The 22,862-nt window shown below is 58.0% G+C and overlaps 2 protein-coding genes across 5 annotated transcripts; one reads left to right on the top strand and one right to left on the bottom strand.

Annotated features, from left to right (window-relative positions):
• The first annotated feature begins 3,268 nt into the window (after positions 1–3,268).
• On the top strand, positions 3,269–10,858 carry TMEM54 (transmembrane protein 54). Of its 4 annotated transcripts, none has more exons than XM_028512064.2 (6): positions 3,278–3,498; positions 6,814–7,007; positions 9,124–9,183; positions 9,324–9,512; positions 9,643–9,777; positions 10,137–10,858. In XM_028512064.2, the coding sequence occupies exons 1-6, from the start codon at positions 3,420–3,422 to the stop codon at positions 10,260–10,262; spliced, it is 783 nt and encodes a 260-aa protein (XP_028367865.2). In that variant the 5' UTR covers positions 3,278–3,419; the 3' UTR covers positions 10,263–10,858. The 4 variants fall into 4 exon arrangements, with proteins under 4 accessions (XP_035881620.1, XP_028367865.2, XP_035881618.1 ...); XM_036025725.1 differs by having other exon boundaries at positions 3,279–3,498; positions 10,172–10,858; XM_036025726.1 differs by having other exon boundaries at positions 3,286–3,498; positions 10,194–10,858.
• HPCA (hippocalcin) lies at positions 10,424–18,665 on the bottom strand. The gene is made up of 4 exons (XM_028514102.2): positions 18,445–18,665; positions 15,712–16,109; positions 11,475–11,580; positions 10,424–11,359 (listed from the first exon to the last, which is right to left on the bottom strand). The coding sequence occupies exons 2-4, from the start codon at positions 16,087–16,089 to the stop codon at positions 11,262–11,264; spliced, it is 582 nt and encodes a 193-aa protein (XP_028369903.1). The 5' UTR covers positions 16,090–16,109; positions 18,445–18,665; the 3' UTR covers positions 10,424–11,261.
• Positions 18,666–22,862: the final 4,197 nt, after the last annotated feature.

Raw genomic sequence — 22,862 nt, 5'->3', positions numbered from 1 at the left:
AACCGGGCCAGTCACCTCAGTGAGGCCAGAGGATGAGGCAGTGGGAGTCCGGAGATGGGCGTGCTATGGGAGAGGCCTTTAGGGATATTGGGGTTGGGATATCAGGGTGGGGGGTGTTCAAGACATGGCCCCAGAGAGGATGGCTGGGGTCATGATGAAGGTCACTGAGGAGGTCAAGAAAGTATTGGAGGGTCATTCACATGGATGAGCAGGACTGCGGCAGAGATTGCCTGATGGAAATCTGGAAGCCCAAGCCTTTGGTGGGTGGAAGTGGGTGACGGGGAGGGAGACCGGTAAGGCGGCGAGAAGGGGTGGCAGTGTAGAGCCCGGTGGCAGGGGTCCCAGGAAGAATATGATAGATGCACAGAGGAACAACCTTCCAAATTGGAATGGTGGTTTTCTGTGGCAGCAGAGAGGACTGTGGTTCTGACTTGTTTCTTTATACTTTCCTGTTTGTCCTTCAAATTGTCCACAATGAGTCTTCTCTAGAAATGTAAAAGATAGAAAAATACAAAGAATAACAAACACCCCCATTCACACCATCTAGAACTTGTCATTGTAAACACACGAAGCCCCCTTAACTGCGCCTTGTCTCAGACAAGCACAGTCAGCTGGCTTTAGTTTTGTGGACAGGTGTACAAATACCTACATGAGAACATGCAGGGTCTGTGTGTGATTGTTTTGTTCACCTGGAGGAACTGTTCCTGTAAGGGTGGGGCGGGGGGGGTTAAGGCAAGGAGGGATTGCATGGGGACAGGGCCCCAAACCACCATCCCCAGCTGAGCAGCCCTGGGAAGACCCAGCCTCCAGTTAAGCGCAATACGTGGTTGTAAAAGTAGCGTACTACATACATTTAACAGGAAGAGAGAGAATTACTACTTGTATTTCTCTGGCTAGGTTTCAACCAGCTCTCACCTCACTTAAGTTGGTCAGTTGTGCCTCAGAAATCTGGGAAGCAGGAAGGCGATCATTATCCCTATTTGACGGATGGAGAAACTGAGGCCCCAGGAACGACAGTGAGTTGGTGGAGGACAAGTGACTAGAGCTTTGGCCGGAGGTGCTTCCTGGAACCTAAGGCCACTGTGCAGAGGGGTGGGGCAGAGGCAAGGAACACTGTGTGGCTCGGACTAATGGACTTTGACCACTTGGCAATAAGGAAAAGAAATGGCAATAACTTCAGGTTGCTAAGGCTGGGCCCTGGCCAGGAAACTGTGTCTGGGGAGAAGTAGGTGGGCAGTTCTCCCTCTTCAGAGGCCCCAGAAAGCAGGCCCACTCCCTGAGGGCTACGGCTCCCCACTGTCCCCAACCACACCAAGAAGTCAGGGGCAGCCTTCAGCTACACGGGCCTGACTCAGGTCTCAGCTACCTCACTGATAACATGCTGTGTGATCTCTGAGGGGCCCTTTACCTTCTGCCTCAGTTTTCTCATCTGTAAAACGGGGTGATGATCTTTCACTGTCGGTATTGTTCCAAGGCTAGAAAGAGAGAAGCCTCATCTATGCATCTTAAAGCAGAGACATTTAAAAGGTTTGCTCCTCAACCTGATGCCAGAAGGCCCTGGCTGGGCTCAGTGTCAAGGGGACTGCCTGGCACTGACTGATGGAGAAGCCTCATGCATGCACACACCTGAGATTCGAAACCAGCTCTGCAGTGACCACACGTCCTCTCCAGGGCAGCCCCTGAAGGTGGCCTTTGTCATCACGGAGTTGTTGGTGGAGTAGGGGCAGGGTGGCGGTGACCACCCAGGAGGGCTTTTTTCCTTCCTTTCTTACAATAGCAGGACACGAATAAATGCTCATTGTCAGATTTCAACAGTATAGCCACGCGTGAAACAAAAACCACTTTCCCCGCTCCCCGCCAGCCCACACCTCTCCTGGTTGCCAGTTCGGTGCTCCTGCTCGCTGTGAGGAACAGCTGGTCCGTAAACGCCATTAAAGGCATGTGCGTGTCTGCACTCTTTGGTGCGCGGGGTGCGGATCCAGAAATGGAATTGCTGGGTCGCAGATGTGAGTGTTTGACCATTCACAATATGGCTGCATCCTGGCCAGTGGCCCTACTAAAGGCTGCCACATGGACAACCACATTCAAATGGCAGCTGATGGCTTGAGGAACCGCCCCCACCTTGCCTTTCACCTCACAAGTTTTTCTTCCCACCCTGCACCTGTCACCCACTGTCCCCCCTTCAGAAAGCGTATGACAGGGAAGCACGTCTGCCCAACAGTGGTGGCAGAGAGGACCGGGGGCAGTCCCTGTTCCAGATGGCTCCACTTCCTGCTCTGGTGGGAATGTGCTCCATTAGCACTTCAGAGGCTCTGTGTGTGCTGACCCAGGCGCCAGCGCACGGCAGGCACGGGTAGCTGTGGAAAGCAACACATTCAGCAGACATCCAGTATGCCAGTCTAGACTGAGCACCCAGGGGCCATAGACACCAGCCCCTGCCCCCCGGGGCCCTGGCCAGGGAGGCAAACGGTGCGCTCACTGAAGAACATGGGCACGGAGACCTGGGTGGGAATCTCCACCACTTCTAGCTGGCCACTCTTGGGCAAGGCCACCTCTGGATGCTGAGGATGGAGCAAGGGAGGGCGCTGGTCTACCCTGGAACACTAAAGAGGCTCAGGAACCAATAGCCAGGATCACTAAAGGTCCTACTATGTGCTCCTGCCAGGTCTAAACTTTGTCAAGATACTCCAGAGAATTTTCAAAGCATTTTCTTATCTTTTTATCTCACCACGATCTTAGGGGGCAGAAACTATTATCCCGGATTTTCCAGTGAGGGAACAGACTTCCCCCCACCCCCACCCCCACCAAGGCAGAGGTGAATCTCAGGCCAGGAACAGGAGAGAAAGCAGCTCGCCTGCGGTCGTACGGCCTGTTAGGGACAGACCCTGGTTCCCAGGCAGTGCTGCTTCACCACCCACTGCTGCGTCCACGTCCTCTAGAAAGAAGTGACTTCCCGGCCTTCACCCTGGAGATTTCCGCCCAGTTGCCTGCCAGGTCACAATAACCATAGCTAACATGCACACAACACTCCCACACACACACACTCCGCCCTACTCCCCAGCCTGGAGGGTCGGCTCCTCTGAGCCTCAGTTTCCATTTGTAAAATGGGCATCACCGAAGTAGGGGTGGGCTAGGAGTGTGTGGGCAGGGGCCAGGTGCCAGCCGCGATCGGGGGAGGGCGGGGGAGGGTGGGGCCTGCGCTGTGACTAAGCTGGTCCGACCAGGAAGGGCTGCCCAGCCGGTCTAACCGGCTCCAGATGCAAGCAAGCCGCCAGGGCCCTCCCGGGGCAGGGCCGCCCGGGGGGTGACGGGAAGGGAGGCTGGCCGGACGCCGCGAGTCCAGGCTCCAGGCGGGAAGTGGGCGCGAAGCGGCTGCGGGGTGCGCGGCGGCGGCAGACCAGGATGGGAGCGGGGCCCCCATGTCACCCTCCGCCTCTGGAGCCCCGCTGAGCTGGCCTCTGAGACCCTGCACAGAAAACAAGATGTGTCTGCGCCTTGGTGAGCCACGGGGGTACGTCCCGGGAGGCATGAACCCACCCGACTCCGCCGGCAGGGGGCGGAGCGCTGTCGGGGGAGCCCCGAACCCCGGGGTCCAGGCTCCAGGCCACCTTCTATGCAGGTCACTTTCTGCCATAAGCCTCAGTTTCCCCAGCAGTGATATGGAGGGTGGAGGGCTGCTGGTATCTTATCCATACCCCTCCCCACTCTTCTCTACTTTCCTTTCTTGAGGAGATGGGACCCCCAAGCCCCTAGGGAAAAATGCTGTAGAGACCAGCCCCTACCTCACCCAGAAGAAAAAGCAGAGAAGGGGTCCAGGGCCCAGGGAGTTCTGAGCCAGAGGTTGCCCTCTTTATGCTTCCTCAGCCTTGTGGAGGGTTCCCACTTCCACACCCTCTGCTCCCCCAAACAGGCAGGGAGAGAAGGACCGTTGGCAAACAGGATCCAGACAGGGGAGAGCCCTCACTCCCTGGGCACAGTGGTGCTGCTCTTGGGCATCAGACAGACCCAGGGAGTCCCTGCTCTCTAGCTAGGAGACTTTGCGAGCCTCAGTTTCCTCATCTGTAAATGGGGATGGTAGCCCCACAGCCTTAGAACTACTGTGAGGATGAAGTGAGCTCTAGGAATAAAGTGCTTACCACAGGGCCAACCACACTGCTAAGCGCTCCAAGAAAGGCGACTTGGAAACAGAGAAGTCCGAGACCGCCCTCCCTCTCTGCCCAGTGCTCCAGGCACAGCCACCGTGGCGCAGTAGCTCCAGTCTGACCACACTCCGGGGCCTGGGATGCTGCTGGTTTTCGTGAGCCCCGTCAACCCTGAGCAGTTGGTGTCTGGGTTGCCAGGTGGGTGGGCGGATGGGGTGCGGTGGGTCGGAGCCCTGGAATGAAGTTGCCGTGCCCCTTCCTGTTGGACTGGCCGTTTATCTCCACATGGCCAGTCCAGTCCCACATGCCTGTCCAGCCTGGCATCTGCCCTCAGACTCTCCTACCTCTGGTCCAGCTCCAGTTCCAGAGGGTCCTGTAGGGTCCAGGTCCTCAGAAGAGCCAGACCAAACCCTCCCCCTTTTCCATCGGAGGACCCTGGGCCTCAGAAAGGAAAGGGGCTGGCACAGGTTACACAGAGTCTCTGTGACTGGATGCCTCCCCACCCCCGATTCCTGGGAAGTGCCTCTTGGCACAAGGTCTTCAAGAACATTTAATCTACTGATTTCATTTTTTTTTTAGCTGTAAAGTTCCCATATATGAAATATGATCTAGAGATGGGGAGTCCCTGCTCCCCCAGGTGCATAAAGGAAGAAGGAGCTGTTTAATTCTGGGGACTTGGCCTTCCAGCATCACAGAGCTGGCTAGAGAGTAAGGGGTCCAGCTAGGCCAGGGGACCAGCATGGTGTGTCTGCGAGGGTACAGCCAGGACCCATGGGGGAAGCTCCAGAGAGCAGATCTGGAACAGCCTCAGCTGCCCAAGCAGGAGGGTGCCCTGCTCCTAGGGGTGTGCAGAGAGGGGCTTCACAGCCACTTGGCCACTGGGAAGTGGCTTGAGTCCCTGATGTTCTTTTGACCCCAGCACCCCCCACCACCACGTGCCAGTCCCTGCCCAGTGCCCCTGCAGCTAGACCTTGTTTTTCCCAGAGCCCCCAGGGTATGCCCCTGCTTTCCCACCGGGAGACAAGTTTTTTCCTTTCCTCTTTACAGATCGGGAAATAGGGACTCAGAGGCTTGAGTTTCCAGCCCTGACTCACCCACCTCTAGGTAGTGCAGTTCAGCAGCTGTGAGCTGAGTGCCTACTGTGTGCCAGGCCCAATCCACCCAACTGAATCCCAGCAGGACCTGCTCCCTGCCCGATGGTCCAGGACAGAGCCTGTCAAGCTCACGGTCCTACCTCACGGCCTGGCACAGAGCAGGCACTCCGTGGGCATCTGTGTAAATCAGTGTAATAAGCACAGGGAGAAATAAGTCAGCGAATGGGCACTGAATGGGAGGGTTACGGAACCAGTGAGTAGGGTTTGATTGCCCGCCGCCGAGAAGCATCACTCCCAGTGGACAGTCTGATGAAAAAGGAAAGGGGCCGTTTATTCAAAGGTTATACAGATTTGGAATAATGGCCGATTTCTGCCGCTAAGTCCCACTCCCTTTAAAATCACCCAGAAACACATGTTCCTGCCTCCTTCTGCCAAACCAGTTTCAGAGTGCGCCACTCAGAGGTTCCACCTTTCAGGAAAGCGGAAGTCTGCAGCCCAGCACTCCCAGTCCCAGTTCAGCTCCAAGTGTGTCTCACGAGTCTGGGGGGCCAGGCAGGGCCCCCGCAGCACCAACAGCTCTGCCACTGTCTTCTCCCCACAGACTTCCAGGTAGACCTCCCCGGAGCCTGAGCCTCCCACCGCCCTTCAGACCTCTGACAGGCCGCTCTGGCCTCATGTTCTCTCTGTGGGACCTTCGGGCCTCCTGCTCCAATTTTAAGTGCTCGGCTCAGAACTCTATCTGGCCCTTCCTGTGGTGCATAAGTGTCTGCCATTTTTGTCCGTTCCCCAGTGTCTCTGACCCTCCTTCGGCTGGCCTGGGCCTGGCCTGGGCGGCAGCCCTCTTCCCTTCAGGAAGGCACAGCTATTAATTTGCCTTTTGTTATGCAATGTTATCTTAAAAGCTGTACCATCCGCTCTCCCTGCCTCCAATCCTGCCTCACATCCTGCCTAAACGAAGGCAGGATTGTGAGCATGTCCCTCTGTTATCAAGGGACCCATGCTCTGTGTCCGGACCCAGAAGGATCATGGGTCTAGAGCTAGAGAGCTACGTTCAAATCCTAGCCTGGCCGCTCATGACCTTGAGAACTGACAAGGACTACCATTCTTTTTTTTTTTTTTTTTTTTAAGAAATCTGCAGCATCAGATCTTTTTTTTTAAGATGTTATTTATTTATTTTTAGAGAGGAAAGGGAGGTAGAAAGAGAGAGAGAAACATCAATGTGCAGTTGCTGGGGGCTGTGGCCTGCAACCCAGGCATGTACCCTGACTGGGAATCAAACCTGTCATGCTTTGGTTTGCAGCCCGCGCTCAATCCACTGAGCTACGCCAGCCAGGGCTACCATTCTTTATTAAGTACCACTTGGTGCTTTTCCAACCTTAGATTCCAAGGACTCTCGAAAAGGTATTGTGAACCCCTTTTCTGGATGAGGAAACTGAGGCTCAGAGAAGATAAGTTAATAGCCCAAATTCTCCAGAAATATTTAGAGCCCAGTGTCCATCACTCCTGCCGGGGCCTTGGTTTTCTCTGCCCAGCAGAGTGAGCCCCACCCATGGCCCTGACACAGCTGTCCCCCACAGGTGGCCTGAGTGTGGGTGACTTCCGGAAGGTGCTGATGAAGACGGGGCTGGTGCTGGTGGTACTGGGCCACGTGAACTTCATTGCAGCCGCTTTACTCCATGGCACCGTGCTGCGCTACGTGGCTGCCCCCCACGATGCTGTGGCTTTGCAGTACTGCGTGGTCAACATCCTCTCTGTCACTTCCGCCATCGTGGTATGACCAGTCTGGGAGGGGGCTTGAGAGGTCTGACGAGTCTCCACCCAGAGCCTGGAATGGGCAAGCAGAGAGCTGGAGCACCGGCCCCTGCTTCACACACAAGCTGCTCAACCTCACTGCCTCAGCTTCCTCATCTGTGAAGTGGGGATCCGAACAGCGTCCCCCTCAGAGGGTCCTGCTGAGTGCTGAATGAGATCACCCACATAAAGTGCCTGGCCCCGTGTCTGGCACATGCTCAGTGCTCGCTACTGCGAGCCAGGATTGCTATTATAGTACGGAAACAGTCAGGGCTCTGTTGGACAACAGGAAGGAGCACCCATTCTTCCTGGGAAGGCTCGGGAGGGCTCACGGAGGTAGAGGCCCCTGAGCTGGGACCTGACGGATGAGTAGAAACTCAAAGGTGGGCTGCAATGGCCATATCCCAGGTATGGGGCATGCTGGGGCCACAGCTAGTGGAGGACGCTGGGATAGCATTCCAAGTACAGAGAGTGGTAGGTGCAAAGGTGTGGAAGGGGAGTGGCTAAGATCTCTGTTCTGGAGACACTGAGAAAACCAATTTATCGGGAGCTTAGCATCATTAGGCCTGGTCTGCAGTGGGAGCTGAATAAATGGTAGCCGTGGTTCGGGCTGGATGTCAGTACCTATTAGATGAATACGCGAACGAAGGGGCTCGATATTCTCAGGTTCACAAAGTTCTTTCCCACCTGGAAGCAGAGGTGGCCGCAGCCTTGGGGCAACATCTGCACACCGGTGTCTGAGTTCCTTTCCTGCCACCTCTGGCTAAGGGACTTGTTTCTCTGTCTGAGCCTGTTCCCTGCCCTCATAATGAAGCTCGGCCGGCCTGCTGGGCTCCAAGGCTTGGATGGAGAGGAGCACAGGCCCAGGGAGTACAGGAGCCTCCGTCAGTGGGACAGGGCTGGGCCGTGCCGATCGATGTGCTTGGTGCCCCTTGGACTTACTGTTACTGTCATTTGTTCCTCTCACCAGCCTGGGTGGAAGGCAGGGGAGGCAGTAAGCTCAGGGGCAGGAGGTCCGCCAGGGACGGGCCGCAGGCGGGACCACTCCTGCTTTACCCTCACGTTCTCATTTAACTCACTGTTCGTAGCCATTGCAGGGGGCCATTGTCATCCCTACTTTACAGAGTAAAACCAAGACTCAGGGACTCAGCCTCCTGCAGATACAAAGAAGCCAAGATGGATTTGGAATGACTGTCCAACACCAAAGCCAGTGTCTTTTCCATAAGCTCATCCTGCGGAGCGGCACTTGGCCCAGAGAGGCAGAGGCACCTACTGGCGGCTGCGCAGTGAATTAAAGACGTCGCGGGCCTCCTGTCACGCCGCCTGCCTCCTATGGTCCCAGCCCGTGCCTGATAGAGCGAGGGAGCTCAGGGAGGAAGCGTGGCTGAATGGAGCCCAAAAGATCCAGGGGGCAACTGGGGGGCTAGATGCCCGCCTCTTGGGGCTGAGGGCTGAGGGTGGTTGGGGGGTCCCGCAGGAGGACGAAGAACCCCAGCAGGTGAAGAGGAGCGGGGAGGGTGTTCCTGGGAGGGCACTACTTGGGCAGGTCCGTGAGCAGCTCCGTGAGCAGGCTATGTGTGGGTGTCCATATCCAGGGCAAAGAGGGAAGGGACTGGCCAGGGTCGGGTGGGGTTGAGAAGCTGATGGGACCGAGGCCAGGTCACTGAGAGCCTGAGATGATTTACTCCTAAGATTCTGAATACTCCATGAAGGGTCCTGATTGGTTTATGTATTTATTTTGTATTTTTTAGTTCCTTGCCAGATGAGTTAGTTTCTCCCCAAATCTCTTCCACTCCAGGGAGGCAAGTCATATGCATCCTGGTCCATGCCCCTGTGGTCCTGGGATACACAGGCCATTGTTTCGGATACACAGCTGTAGGCAGTGGGGGGTCATGGCAGGCCGTAGGCAGGAAGTGGTTGTGTTTGAGAAACATCACTTCTGGGCTGGACCGGGAAGAGGCAGGGCCTCCCTGCAGATCGAGGTCGAGGCCGAGGCTACGCTGGGGAGGAGGAGGTGGTCTGGAGAGCGCTGGCTGGCACCAGTGGAATCCTTATCCCATAGTGGCCCTGACCCCCTTGCCCACTGTCCCCCACAGGTCATCACCTCGGGCATTGCAGCCATCGTGTTGTCCCGCTACCTCCCCAGCATCCCCCTGGTATGTGGCACCTCCTGGGATGGGGCCAGGGGGAGGAAGGGCCTGGCCTGCTTGGAGGGGGTGAGCTGCCCCCACGGGGGCCAGAGCTGCCCGTGGGAGTCAAGCCTGATATCCGCTGACCAGTGGCCTCTCCTATCCAGCGTTGGGCAGTGTTCAGCTCGAGCATGGCCTGTGCCCTCCTCTCTCTGACCTGTGCTCTTGGCCTCTTGGCCTCGATCGCCGTGACCTTTGCCACCCAGGGCCAGGCACTGTTGGCTGCCTGCACTTTCGAGAGCCCCGAACTGCTGGCGCTGGCGCCCGACTGTCCCTTCGACCCCACGCGCATTTATGTGAGTGCTTAGACCAGGGATGGGGCGGGGGTCATCCAGGCGCTCATCAGAGGTGGGAAGGGTGCTCTGAGTCAGTCCCACTCTCCACCCCCAACGCCTGCAGCCATCTCTGCCCCCTGTGCCCCTGCAGAGCTCCAGCCTGTGCCTCTGGGGCATCTCACTTCTGTTCTGCGTGGCAGAAAGTGTGTTCGCCGTGCGATGCGCCCAGCTTGCCCACCAGCTGCTGGAACTGAGGCCCTGGTGGGGGAAAAGCAGCCACCACATGGTAAGACCTGTCACTCCCTCCACAGCCTTGACTCCCCAAATTTTCTGGGAATTCGGGCTAGGCAGCCCCCATCCCTCTGCATGGGGCTTCCACTTGAGAACTAGGACAACAGTTTCCTCCCCAGGACCAAGGGAGAGACTTGGAAGCTGAGAGGTCAGATCTCCCAGCTAAGTCACACAGCAGACACCTGGTTCCCCCAAGGCCCAGGACCTGAGGTGGGGGGAGGGTATCTGGGTTCCAGTTGAGGGGCACTCCAAGGGTGTGTCCTGGCTCTTGCCTGGTGGGAGGATGAAGCGATGCCTTTGCCTCAGAGACCCCCCCAGCCATCCCCTCCTTCCATTTCCCTGGGTGTCCTGGAGAAGGAGACCCAGACACAGATCCCACAGCCTGGCAGCCACCTGTCTCCACCGATGCAGGAGATCCTACAGCCCGTGGAGGGCCAGGACCTGCTGAGCTGCTCCAGCTCTGGGCCGCTGACCCTCTGATGGCTGATGCCGCACCCAGACCCCGTGGCCACCGGGGCCCTGCAACCAAGTCTGCACTGTGACCAGGCCGGGAGTCCTGGAGCCAGCCCAGGAGGACTCAGTGGCCATTCCTGGGCATAGGCGGGGATTTGAACACCCCCTACCCCAGCCACCCAGCCATGCACTGAAACGAGACTTTATTCTGAAGTTATTAAAAAGAACAGAGATGCTCCACAGGGACGCATGCAGTGGGGGAGGGGCTCGGCCAGGGGGCCTGTGCTTCTTTCCCACGCAGGATGCAGTGGGGGGGCGGGGCTCCAGGGTGTGTCTGCCCATCTAACTGTGGGCCTGTGTGTGTGTATGTCTGAGGGAGGCAAACTGCACAGAGGGGTCCGTGGATCTGTGTTCATCCAAGTGCTGAAAGGCAGGCCAGGGGGGCAGAGGACTCACGGCTGGGTGCGGGAATTGGGAGGTTTTTCCTTTGGCAGCATGACCTCCAGGCCAACAGAAGCGGAGCAGGAAGGGCCGAGCCCCTCCTGCAGGAAAGAAGGACTCAAGCTTTTCCCTTACTCCTCCCCACCAATCCTCTCCCCTCCAAATAAAAAGACCTCTCCTCACCTGTGCTTGTTTCTCCCCTCTCCACCCTGAGGCTGAGACGCACAGGGGTGGGAGAGCTAGCCTGGTAGTTGGGGGAGGGAAGTCTGGCCTCGTGGCTGTGCGTGTGGTAGGAGGGAGGCAGGCGGATTGAAGGCTGACTCGGAGGGGAGGACCAAGCCAGAGCCTGTGTGTCTCCCTATCACTGCAGAAGGAGATACTGCCTAATTGGATTGGAGGGTACTAACCGCTTGCTTGGGCGTTGGGGGGTCTACAGGGTTCCTTTTTCCATAGGCTCCCCGCAGAGTGCAGACCCTGGGGGGAGGTCCAGTCTGCCCCTAGCCTGGATGGACACAAGGGAGAGGAAGCTGAAGAGCCGGGAGAGAGCTAGGGAAGGCAGGGAGGAAGGGGAACCTGGCTCCTCACTCAGAACTGGGAGGCGCTGCTGGGGTCGCACTGCAGCAGACGCACGATGGACGGGTCGCTTTTGGCTCCGCGGATGAACTCCTCCAGGGACAGCTTGCCTGCAGGGCGAGGGGAACAGTGATGAAGAAGGCAGCCCCGAAGCAAGGGGAGGCAAAGCCGAGCGGAGGGAAGGGAAGGGGTGTGACGCCTGCCCGCCCCAGCCAGGCCTCTCACCGTCGTTGTTCGTGTCCATTTGGCGGAAGATTTTCTCAGTCCTCTTTTCCGGGGTCGACTCGTCCTCCGGCATCTTCATCACCGACGAAACCATTTTGTAAATGGCCTGGGGATCGGGAGTGGAAGGCAGGGAGTGAGAGGAGACTGCCTGAGCCACCCCCCAGCCCCAGTCTTCAAAAACGCCCCCAGGTACACTGATGATTGTCGTTCCCGCCAGGGCGAGGGGGGGGAGGGGGCACGGGGGCGTAGGGAGCCGGAGGATTCACGAAAGAGTGTCTGGGAAAGCTTCCCAGAAGAGGGGGGCGCTATTGGAGTGAGCCCTGGACCAAGTTCCCTCTGAGCGCTAGGTGGGGAAGAATTGCTGACCGAGGGACCTGCGTATACAAAGGCCCACAGCGGGAAGCTCTGAGTGGGCGCCGAAAATTTGGGGGTGGCTGAGTGCAGGAGATGTGTAGAGATGTTGGAGGACATCGAGGCCGAAGGTTCCGAGGGTCAGTACGGAGTTAGCACTGCTTCTCAGAAACTCCTGGCCGCCAGCGCTAGCTGACGGACAGGAGGCGTTGCGCTGCGGTATCGCTGTGGCCGGCAGGGGGCGCTGGGCAGCACCCCGGGCTGGAAGGCCGGAGGCAGCTGGGCCAAAGGGGGCGGGGATCATTATGCAAATAAACGCAAATGAGCATCTGCCAGGGGCGGGGACAGCCTGGGTCCAGAGCTGCAGTCGCCACTTGCTGGAGGCGACGCTAAGGCGACGCTAAGGGAGGTTTTTGCGCTAAATGTATACAGAGCACGTAGGGATGGGCTGAGTCCTGGACCTCAAGGACCGGACCGACTCATCGTATCCATTTTCCAGCTTTTTGCTACTGAAACCATCTCCAAGGAGCCTGCCTCCCTTCTCCCATACCAAAATTTACCCTGCCTCAGATTCAGCTTTAGCCTTCACCCTGTCTCTTCCAACCTCATTTCCTTGGTTCTGTCCCCCACTCTGCCTCTGAAAGCTCTTTCCAAACACAGATCTCCACCACCACGTCCCCCGCCCAGCAGACCGCCCCCTTTTTCCAGTTATACACAGGCCTCCCCCCAGGCCTGCCGTGCACTCAGCTGCTTCTGGATGCTGCCCCACGCTTCTTCTGCTGCCTCCCACTCCTCCTTGTGGCTCAGCTTACATAGCGCTTTCTTAGGGAGTCCTTCTCTGATCCAAGCTGGGTCAGGGCCCATGTGCTGGCACAGAGCCTCCTGGGCTTTTCCTTTGGGGACACCTCTCTGGAAATAATTACGCCTTTGTTGGATTGTTCCTAGTCTCCAGCATACAAATAAGGACCGTGGACATCTAGCTAGTGTGTATATCCCCAAAACTGAGCACAGGGCCAGGCACCTGGCAGGAACGTCCCTTTTGAAAGCGGTTGGCACCTCCCATTGCCCTCTGTACCAAGTCCAAGCCATTTGGCCCTTAGCATTCAAAGTACTTCACACTGTGGTTCCTTGACCTCTCTACCATCAGGTCTCTTCTGGTAGGTGATTCTGCCACAACCGATATTACTGCACATTTCAGATTTCCTAGCATTTACGGCCTCTGCCTGGGACAATAATACCAGCTACCATTTACCAGGCACCTACTACGTGCCAGGTACTTTACATGCATTATTTCTAAACCTCACAACAGCCCTGAAAAGTAGGTATCATGATCCCCATTTTCCGGATAAGAAATGGAGGCTCAGAAAGGGAGTTGATGGCAAAGACAAGATTAGAACCTGCTCCTTCTTAGTTGCTGGATAGATGCTTGTGGGGTGGACCTGGAGTGGCATCCTGGTTCCAATGATCACTTCCTGTGTAGCCTTGGACAAGTATTTAACCTCCATGAACCTCAGTTTCCTCATCTGCAAAATGGGAGCAGTATCTCCCTCATGAGGATTGTCTAGAGGATTAAATGAGATCCTGTGTGTAGAGCAGTGACTGGCTAAAGTAAGTGGTCAGTACACAGCAGCCTGTATATAATTATTACTCATCCGCCACATCCTCAATTCTTCCCTGTCGCATTTATACCCCTGTCATCAAGCTGGTCGGGGTGGCCTGACCAGCTTGGGGCTCTCACCAGAGTGAGAGCCCCAAGATGCAATTTCTTCCCTTCTAGGAGACTCACCTCTTGGCCACAGGGCAGGGTCCTGAGAAGGACTGTGAGAGTGACTTAGAGAGTAAATGCTCCCCTTGTGACAACTGTACTCCCAGGCCTCCTAATTAATTGTCTGGAATTGCTGCTCATTCATTGTTTCACTGGAGCCGACTTGTAATTAATCGGTCACGGGGTTTGCAGAGCTCTGTCTGCACTGGCCGGCTGGGACTGACTGATGGGCTGTGGTGAGGAAAACCAGGGCCCAGAGAGCAGAGACCAGCCAGGGAATCCCGAGGATGCCCAAGGAATGGGGCTGGCTGGCACCTCCAGCAGGCTGAAGACTGACCAGTCCATACCAGTGCAAGCACACTAAGTGGTAAAATATGAACACCCTGTTCACACTGGTTGGTATCCAGCTGCTGCCCAATCCCTGAATAATCTGCCACCACCCTGGCTACCCCAACCCTTCCACCAGGACCCCCAGGACTCCCCACTGTCCATCAACTACAGATTTAATGCCTGGGCCACGGGAGTCATTGACGAGTGTAAAGGCTTTCCCCTAGGGAAAGGCATAGGGAGGGGATCGCATCCCACGGCAGCCCATTCTACTCCACCTGCTGAGAACAGACCAAGACCGTTAGTGACAGAGAAGCCAGGTGTCCAGTAGGGGCTGGATGAGTTGGAAGTGGGGAGCAGTCAGCAGAGCTGAGGGGTGGAAAGAAAAAAGGATTCAGAGAGGTGGAGGGAAAGGGAGCAAGAGCCCATGCAAAGCTGTGCAACAGGATTGCTCAGGGCACGTGCCAAGGACGTGGAAAAGGCCATTCTGGCCACAGCAGAGAATGTGCAGAGGGGAAAATAAGGTTTACCGAGTGCCAACTGTAAACTGGGCCTTTTGCCAAAGTGCCTACCCCACTGTATACCTATAGTAGCCTTATGGGTTAGTTACCATCCTCACTTTACAGAGGGTCAGGGAAGTAGTGAACAAGAAACTGGATAGGTAAAAATAGAACCAGAGCCTTCACAGTCTTTAAGCTGGACTGAGGGGATGGATGCTTTAGAAGCTTTTTGAGATAAAGCTGACATGTCACACTTAAATTTGTATTCAAATGGTGTTCATATCAGGTCTTTGAACCTGTGAGATCAGAATCACCATCCCTATTTTTCAGGGAGGCCATCTAAAAGTTGAGGCCAGCTCCAGAACTGGGAGCCTGACCTCTTTCAAGAGGCAGCTCTGAGTGGTCAGCTTGAGCCTGACCCCACTTATTTGCTGTGTGACCTTGGGCAAGTCACTTTACCTCTCTGAGTTTGACAAGGTTGTTGTAAAGATGCTTGGAGCTTACAGCTCTAAGCATCTCACTCAGCATGAGGCTATTAGTGGGCCCTCAGTTGGGAGGTGGCTGAGGGTCCAGATGGAACATGGACCACCGATCCAGGCGGCCCACTCAGAGGCTGTGTGGCCTCAAGCAAATGTCTTTACCTCTCTGAGAACCTGTTTTCTCTTGAGTGAATGAGGAGTGATAGACACAACCAGCCTGTACTCTGCAGAAATGTCAAATCTCGCAAGACAAAGAAAGGCTGAGGAACTGTACAGACGAAAAGAGACTAATGAAACATGGAAACAAAATGCGGTGCGTGATCCTAAATGAGGGCAAAAAAGAACATTTACAGAGACAGTTGGCAAAATTAGAATATGATCTGTAAGTTCAACAATAACATTGTTTCTATGTTCAATGTCCTGACTTTGACAACCATACGAGGGGTTACATAAGAGAACGTCCCTGTTCTCAGGAAATACATCCTGATGGGCTCCGGGGGAAAGCGGCCTGCTCAGAACAACAACGAAACATCACACACATGTCATGTGTGTGTCTGTTTTGTCATTACACACACACACGAGAACAGAACAGAAGTGGTCCAATGATTACGGGTGAATCTGGGAGAAGTGTACACAGGAGTTTACTCAACTTTTCTTTAGATTAGAAAGTATTTCCCGGGAAAAAGTGTAATGAATGGGTTGGGAGAATAGCACCTGCCACCACCTACCCACAAGGGCTGTCAAGAGGCTAAAAAGAGTTGGTGGGGCAGCTGCCGGGCCCCGCGCCTGGCCTTGCAAGGGGTCCGGGGGCCCACCTGCACAATCTCGAGCATCTCCTCGCGGCTGATGTAGCCGTTGCCGTCCAGGTCGTACATGCTGAAGGCCCACATGAGCTTCTGCTCCAGGCGGCCGCGCGAGGTCACACTCAGTGCGATGATGAACTCCCGGAAGTCGATGGTGCCGTCACTGTTGGTGTCGAAGGTGCGGAAGACATGCTCAGCAAACTTGGAGGCGTCACCGTAGGGGAAGAAGTTGGCGTAGATCTTCTTGAACTCGTCCACGTTGAGGATGCCTGTGGGGCAGTCCTTGAGGAAGCCCTTGTACCACTCCTGCAGCTCCAGCTCCGAGAACTCCGTGTTCTCCCGCAGGTCCTGCAGCATCTCCGGCCGCAGCTTGCTGTTCTGCTTGCCCATGGCCACTGAGCCGATCCCACCTGGATCCCCCCAAAAATCAAGAAATGGAGAAGAGGAGTCAGGCCCTCCTGGTCCCTTGACACCACTCCAGGAGGGGCCCCAGACACCAGCGTCCCCAGCCTCTCTGTGGCCCCAGTGAGAGAGAGGAGCTGGCCCAGGGTCACACACCTTGTGCCCAGGCATCCCATCTCTGTGACAGGCTCCACGCCATTTCCCCAGACCCTCACTTCCCCATGCTGCTGGCCTGGGCCAGAGGAAGGGAAGGGGGCTCAATTTCCCTAAGGCCCTTCTTGGGGCCAGCTGCTGAGCCTTCACAGAGAGACACGATTTCACCCTCATAAAGCAAAGCCTAGGGATTAGTCCCATTTTACAGATGAGGAGACAGGACCAAGGACGTGAGGTGACCTGGTTCAAGTTACACAGCCATGGAGTGACAGGGCTGACTCCCAGAGCTGTCCTCGAAGGTGAAGAAAGGCTTCTGGTCCTCCTCCCTCCTGTGCACTGCCCCCTCACTGTCTCACATGTGCCTGAGTACCACAAAACACACCTGCAGCCCAGACTCGGGCCTGCTCTCCCCCACGCCTGCGCCTGACAACAGGTGGCGTAAGGCAGTTGTTAGCCTGGGTCCCAGAACCCAACCTCCAGGGTTTAAATCCCAGGTCTGCACCTTCCCAGCTACGTGACCTGGGGCGATTTCCTTGAACTCTCTCTGCCTCACCTACAAAGCAAGGGTCATAGTACCTACCTCCTTATAGTGGTGGAATTAAATTAGTTAATACATAGAAAGCATTTAGAACAATGTCTGCCCATATAAGTGCTGCATAAGTATTAAATAAACAGACGCCGCAAGACTCCTGCACAATAATACACAAATGAATACACACTGACACAGGCTACACAGCCCCCCACTCCACACACCAGCGCCCATGCCACTCACATGCCAGCCCACACCCACCATGGGTCGCCATGCCTCCACACATGACAACATTCCTTCTGCTGTACAACTCACATGTACTGACACAGGGCGCCATGCGTGCACAACTCCCATGCCCTGTGCATCAAGACACACCAGCCCACGACCCCACATGTCCCACACATGCCATCACGCTCCCATGCCGACACCGCTCACACGGCCATCTGCACGTGGGACCCCCAGGCACCCCTGCCATCTTTCTCTTCCAGAGGGAGCTGCAGCCCTTCTCAGACCTACACGGGGCCCGTCTTCCAGGGAGACCTGTGGCCGGCCAACCCTCCCCCAACACTTACCTTTCCTCTAGTCCACCCAGAAAGGTCCCCTCAGTGCAGGAGTGTGGAGGGCTAAGGGGACGGCAATGGGGAGGAGACAGCCGGGCGATTCTGGGCAAGGATGTGGGAGTGTGTGCAGGCAAATCTTCCCTCAGCTTGGGTCTCTGAAACTGGGCAAGGGGGCTCCTTGTGTGTGCATTTGCACACAGCTCAGGGCACACGTAGGTGAGTGTGTGCATGTGCTCACGGATGCATGTGCATCTCTGGCTTCTGCATCGCATTCTCTGGCCTCCCTGTGTGTTTCGGTGCATATCTATGCATGTGACCGGGTATGCACCCATCACAACGTGAGGGGGATGTGCCTGTGTGGCCATTTGGGGGACCTGTGTGTGTCCTCGGCAGTATCTCATATGCATGTTTCTGCAAGTCGGTCACCCTCCAACCTTTCTAAATCAGCGCCTTCTGCCCCAAGCTGAGGACCCACAGAACAAATGTGTGGGAGGGCGCTGAGGAAATGATTGGGGCTGGGGTAGCGGAGTGTGTCCCTTAGTCCCTTCCTCAAGGTCCAAGGAACTGGGTCATCGGGGAGGGGACAGAGAGATGCGCTGGGCAGGAGGGATCTTCCAGTGCCCCTTCTTCCCTGCCACCCTCAGAGTTGCCCCTCCCAGTGGAAGACTTGGAAACCAGGGTGGCAGAAAATTCTGTTGTCTTGCACAACATCCCCCTCCCAATCCCCCAAATGGCAAGGACCCCACTGCTCTACCTCAGAACCCCGCCTCGAGGACCTTCCGTGAACCTCTCCCCAGCTCTCGCCCTGGGCTTCTGCCTCAATCCTCTCAGCACTGGAAGAGCGCCGGGCTAGTGGCCCCTCCTGGAGGGGGCGCTCTGAGTGGCCGAAGCAAGACTCCTGCGGGCTGGCCACGCGAAGGTCAGGACCCTGGAGAGCTCCACGCATTTTCCCCGGAGAGCCCCCACTCCCTGTGCACCCGGAGGGAGGATTCCTGCGAGGCGCAGGAGCCGCAGGGTTGGGGAGCCCTGGACGTGGCCCCCTACCTCCGGCATGCCCCCTCCCCGCATCCCCCAGCCCGGGTCAGAGCGGCCCCCACTCACCCAGCAACGCGGAGACACCGACTGCGCAGGGAAGGCGGCGCTGCAGCAGCGCGCGGCGGCAGAGGCGGCCGGAGGGGCGGGCGGGGGGCGGGGGGCAGGGACTGCGAAGGAGACGCCCCGCAGCGTTCGCCCCGAGTCCCTCCTCTGGGGGGGGCGGGTCCCTCTTCCTCCCTTTCCCCTCCAGCTCTGGGGGTGGAGGGAGCGATGACTAGGCCCCGCCCCTGCCCGGGAGAAGGAAGGGGATGCCCTCACTTCCCCGCCCCCCTCACCGGGGAGCACCCGCAGGGGGGAGCGGGGAGAGGACCGCGGTCCCCACGTCTTCAGCATCTCGACTCAGGTGGCCAGAACGGGGTGGCGGGGGTCAGTGCCCAGACATCTCTTTCCGAGGCCGAGGCCAGCAACACCCGGCCCCTTCAACGCCTTCCTCCCCGACCCCTACCTGGGCGCTGAGCCGCACGTCGAACCCGGATCCTGGCGGTGCGCTAATTGCCCTCCCCGCCCCCGCGTCTCCACTCCGAAACATAACTGGGGGCTCTTCGGGGAGAAGGCGGCGCCCACCCCTCCATCCTTGAGGTCCTCTGGGACCAGTCACGCCCCCATCCCACCTCTGCCCCTGAGAGCAGAGCGCACCCCCATATCCTGACCCCCCTTCAGGATCTCCCTCGAGCCACCCCTCTCGGAATGAATCCTACCTCCCCACGTTGATCTAAAGTGCTCCTCCCCCCACCCCGATCAAGGAACACCCGCCCCCCCCCCCCCCCCCGCGCCTCCCTCGGCCGGGTCTCTGCCTGTGTGGGTTGGGGAGCATCTATCTCCAGCCCGGGGCGGGGGGAGGGGGGAGGTTCTGAGCAGCTCGAGGTCCAGCCTCAGACACAATCCCCTATCCTGAGCTCGAATTTTGTGCTTGCTCCAGCGCTTGGAAGTGGTCCTTCTCGTCCCCACTTCACAGGTGAGGAGCCGGGTTCAGAGGGGCGAGACGGTCTGTCCGGTGTCTGACCGCCCCCGAGCGGAAGGCCTGGACGGCAGTGCACGCGCCCGCGGCCCTTCACGGCGCGCAGGTCCGTCCGGCGCGAGCTCCGTGCCCAGCAGGCTTCTCGGCCGCGAGGCTGCAGGAGCAGGCGGTAAACCGTGGACACGGTGTACGAGTGCAATCTATTATGGGGTGTTTGGCAAGTGTTTTCGGAAAAGCTGAGACCCGCCTGCCGAGGCTGGGGTGCTGGTGGCAGTGCTCAGGGCCACGCCTAGGACTTCGGGTCCCTTCCAGACGACCCGGGAAGCTCTGGGGGCCTTGAGCAGAGTGAGGGGGTCCGACTTCCAGGGCAAGCTTCCTCAGGCATTCTGTCAAGAGCAAACTTTGAGGACTGGGGACCAGGGTGGGACCAGGGGACCAACGCAGGGTGAGACGTGACCGGGGTAGCATGGACGGGCCTAGTTTCCCGAGGCCCCTGAAGGCGGGCCGACTCCAGTTTGCCTCTGACCGCATAGCTCCTCCCAATTCCGTGGCAGCAGCTGGGACCCTCCTGGTCCCCGGAGGCTCAGACCAAAGCTCCGCCTCCAGGTTCCCAGACCAAGCTGCTTAGGTGGTTCAAGTGCCCGGCCTGGAGCCCCTCTTGCTTGAGAACAAGCTGGGAGGGGAGGTCTCAGCCGGAAGAGCTGGGGGGCCGGGCTGTGGAGGACTGGGAAGGCGGCTGGGCCCTCCAGAACACCCGCGCCGATGTGTGCCTTGGCGCTGGTGTTGGGACCCCCGGTGGAGGCGTGAGAGACGCCAGACACGCGTGGGTGGTTCCCAGCTGCCTCCTGCGCGGGGACCTGGGGGTGGGAAGAGGCTTGCTGCTCAGCCTGCACCTCAGGCCCTTTGAGTGACAAGCTCTCGCCCCGGTCCCCAGTGAGCCGGGAGGACCTGCTGTGCTTGGGCAGGGAGAGGGGCCTGCCCCGCAGTCATCGCTTGGGGCCCTCCTCGCGCTCCCCCTCCCCCTCGCCCTCCCGCCCACCGGAAGCCAGAATCCTCCCCGTCTGTTCTAGGTTCCCTCGCCCACCCTGCGGGTCTCAGGCAACCCTCCCGTGGGCTGCTCAGCCCCTCCCTCTGCTTCCCCCACTTGGCCGCCCCGGCTTCATCTCCTCCAGGCTGACTCCTCCGCTCAGGAGCCTGGCAGGAGGCCACGTCTCCTAGCCCCACGGGCTTTCCTCTCTGCGAGGGGGGCTCTGATGCCCGGCCCTCAGGGCCCCCAGTCTTCACCCTGCCTCTTCTCTCCGGACAGGGGCTTCTGGAGGCTGAACCATGGCTGCTCCTCAGCCTGGGTACCTCACCCCCCTTTGCCTCACCCTGCACCTCAAGTGAGTAGGTGGATCTGGAGGTAGAGTCTGGGCCCCGGTAGGCTCTGCTGGGTGCTTCCCCTCAGCCACCTCTCCCCTCCCAGGAGCCTGAGGAGCTCTGGGAGACCCCTGTGAGCAAAAGAGGAAGGCTTGGGGCTCCCCCCACTGCACATCACGGTTCTTGGCTCAAGACCTTGTGCCTTGAGATTCAGCTCAGAGTGGGCGGTGGACAGGGGGCAGTTGTCCAGAGGCCTGGTCCCTCGCTTCCAGATGCTTTGCAGCAAGTGTCTTCCCTGTCTGAGCAGAAGGTTTAGGCAGGTGACTTGGGTGCCCTGACATTTCCAAGATCAGAGCAGAGACAAGACAGACCTCATTCCCTGCCTCAGTGTCCCGCTCGGGCCTGAAGTTCTGGACAGGAGCACACACACATGAGGCCCCAGCGGCCCTGGGACCCTCCATGTGCCTCCCATGAAGGTCTTTTGCGCAGGCAGGGGTGTCCTTGCTGATGATACGCAGCCCCTTCCACCCCAGACAGAGGCGTCCAGAAGGGAGAACAGGCCTATCTTAGGGGAGATGTGGAGGGTGGCTGGGAAAAGACCCGAGCAGGGGGCAGGGGCGATGGGGACAGAAGAGAGGGCAAGTCCCAGGGGAGGGGATGTGTCCAGCACCCAACGAGTGAGGGGAGGGCTGGCCAGCCTCCCCTCGCACTGGAAGAGGAACCAACAAGCTCGAAGGATGCCAGAGAGAGAAGCAGTGGGGGTGAGGGGCCAGGGGACCACTTGGCTCCTGAGCACCTACTGGGTGCAGAGCGCTTTGCAGGTGTCACCTCATCTGATCGGCACGAATCCTGAGGAGTCGGTACTATGATTGCCATTTTACAGATGTGGAGACTGAGGCTTCAGAGAAGTGGAGTCACCTGCCTGAGGTAACCCAGCAAGAAAGTAACAGCGTCAGCATTTGAACCCGGTTCTGTCTGACTCAGGAGTCCTTGGCCCTGCCTAGAAGCCTCTCAGGGAAGTAGGTGGAGGTAGCCCCTCCCCAGCCCCTCAGTGGCCCAGCCCCCACCCTCCCTCTTTTGGTCCCAAATGATTTGGAAAATCCTGATGGGAGCAGATGGTGGGGACAGATGGAGGGAAAAGCATCTCGGGGCTGAATTACACAAACAAACATTGATAAAGTGATTAAAACCTCAAGCCACCCTTTTCCAAAGGGCCCTGCCTACCCTAGCCCAGAGCACAGTGGACCCTGGGGCGGAGGCCTGCGGGTCTCCGAATGCCCAACACCTTAGCCCAACGGATCCCAGCTTTCTGCCTGCCCCCCTCACCGCCGGGGACCACCCCCGGACCAGAGCCCAGGGTGGCAGAGCTGCCAGGAGCACAGCCTGGGCCTGGCTGTTCCCGAGAAAGTGTGGCCAGGAGGCACCCGGCATGGCGGCAGCTGGGGGAGCAGGAAAGTCCTGGGAGCCGGGACTGCGGAACTGGAGTCAGGGGCGGGAGGGGCATCTTGGTGGGGCCGGGGTCCCTGAGTAAACTTACTTTATAGACGGCGTTCAGGGAGATGCCATGCCCACCCAGGTCACCTAGCAGCCTTGTAGCTCCCACAGGGCAGGGCAAACCCTGACCCACCCCTCACCCCACCCCCAGGGGACAGGGGCAAGGTCCTGGAAGCTTCTGTTGGTTCCTTCATCTACAAAATGGAAAGGATAGTAATATAATAATAGTGCCCCCACCCAAGGGTCACCGTGAGGACCGAGAGAAAACCCGTGAAGTTCGGGCGCTGGGCCTGCTCAGTCTGCGCCCAGTACGTGTGGGCTCCAAGCAGATAGCAGGGAAGCTTGGTGTCGGGGGTCCAGAGGATGGTTGGGGACGTCCCTCTACAGGGCCCCGGGGCCTCCAGGCTCTGCAGCAGAGAGACGCCTGCGATGCCCCCCAAGAACAGCACTGATCCCCAGGAAGGCAGCTGACCTCTCAGCCAAGCGCAGAACCTGAGAGAGAAAGGGCTGCATCTTTGCTGGTCCCTGGATACGAGAGCACCGACTCTGTAGGACAACAGACCCAGTGAAGACCCCGGGGCGGCCCCTTCCCAGCTTGGCAAACGCTGGCAGA

Source organism: Phyllostomus discolor, chromosome 5, assembly GCF_004126475.2.
Source record: "Phyllostomus discolor isolate MPI-MPIP mPhyDis1 chromosome 5, mPhyDis1.pri.v3, whole genome shotgun sequence".
NCBI lineage: Eukaryota > Metazoa > Chordata > Mammalia > Chiroptera > Phyllostomidae > Phyllostomus > Phyllostomus discolor.
This window is presented reverse-complemented; position numbering and strand designations above follow the sequence as displayed.

Excerpts from the sequence above, each read along its gene's own strand:
- HPCA (XM_028514102.2), bottom strand. The coding sequence starts at position 16,089 with ATGGGCAAGCAGAACAGCAAGCTGCGGCCGGAGATGCTGCAGGACCTG. Across the intron at positions 11,581-15,711 it reads AGATGCTCGAGATTGTGCAG|GCCATTTACAAAATGGTTTC; the intron begins GTGGGCCCCCGG and ends CCCGATCCCCAG. Across the intron at positions 11,360-11,474 it reads AATGGACACGAACAACGACG|GCAAGCTGTCCCTGGAGGAG; the intron begins GTGAGAGGCCTG and ends CTCGCCCTGCAG.
- TMEM54 (XM_036025725.1), top strand. The coding sequence starts at position 3,420 with ATGTCACCCTCCGCCTCTGGAGCCCCGCTGAGCTGGCCTCTGAGACCC. Across the intron at positions 9,513-9,642 it reads TCGACCCCACGCGCATTTAT|AGCTCCAGCCTGTGCCTCTG; the intron begins GTGAGTGCTTAG and ends GTGCCCCTGCAG. Across the intron at positions 9,778-10,171 it reads GGAAAAGCAGCCACCACATG|CCACCTGTCTCCACCGATGC; the intron begins GTAAGACCTGTC and ends ACAGCCTGGCAG.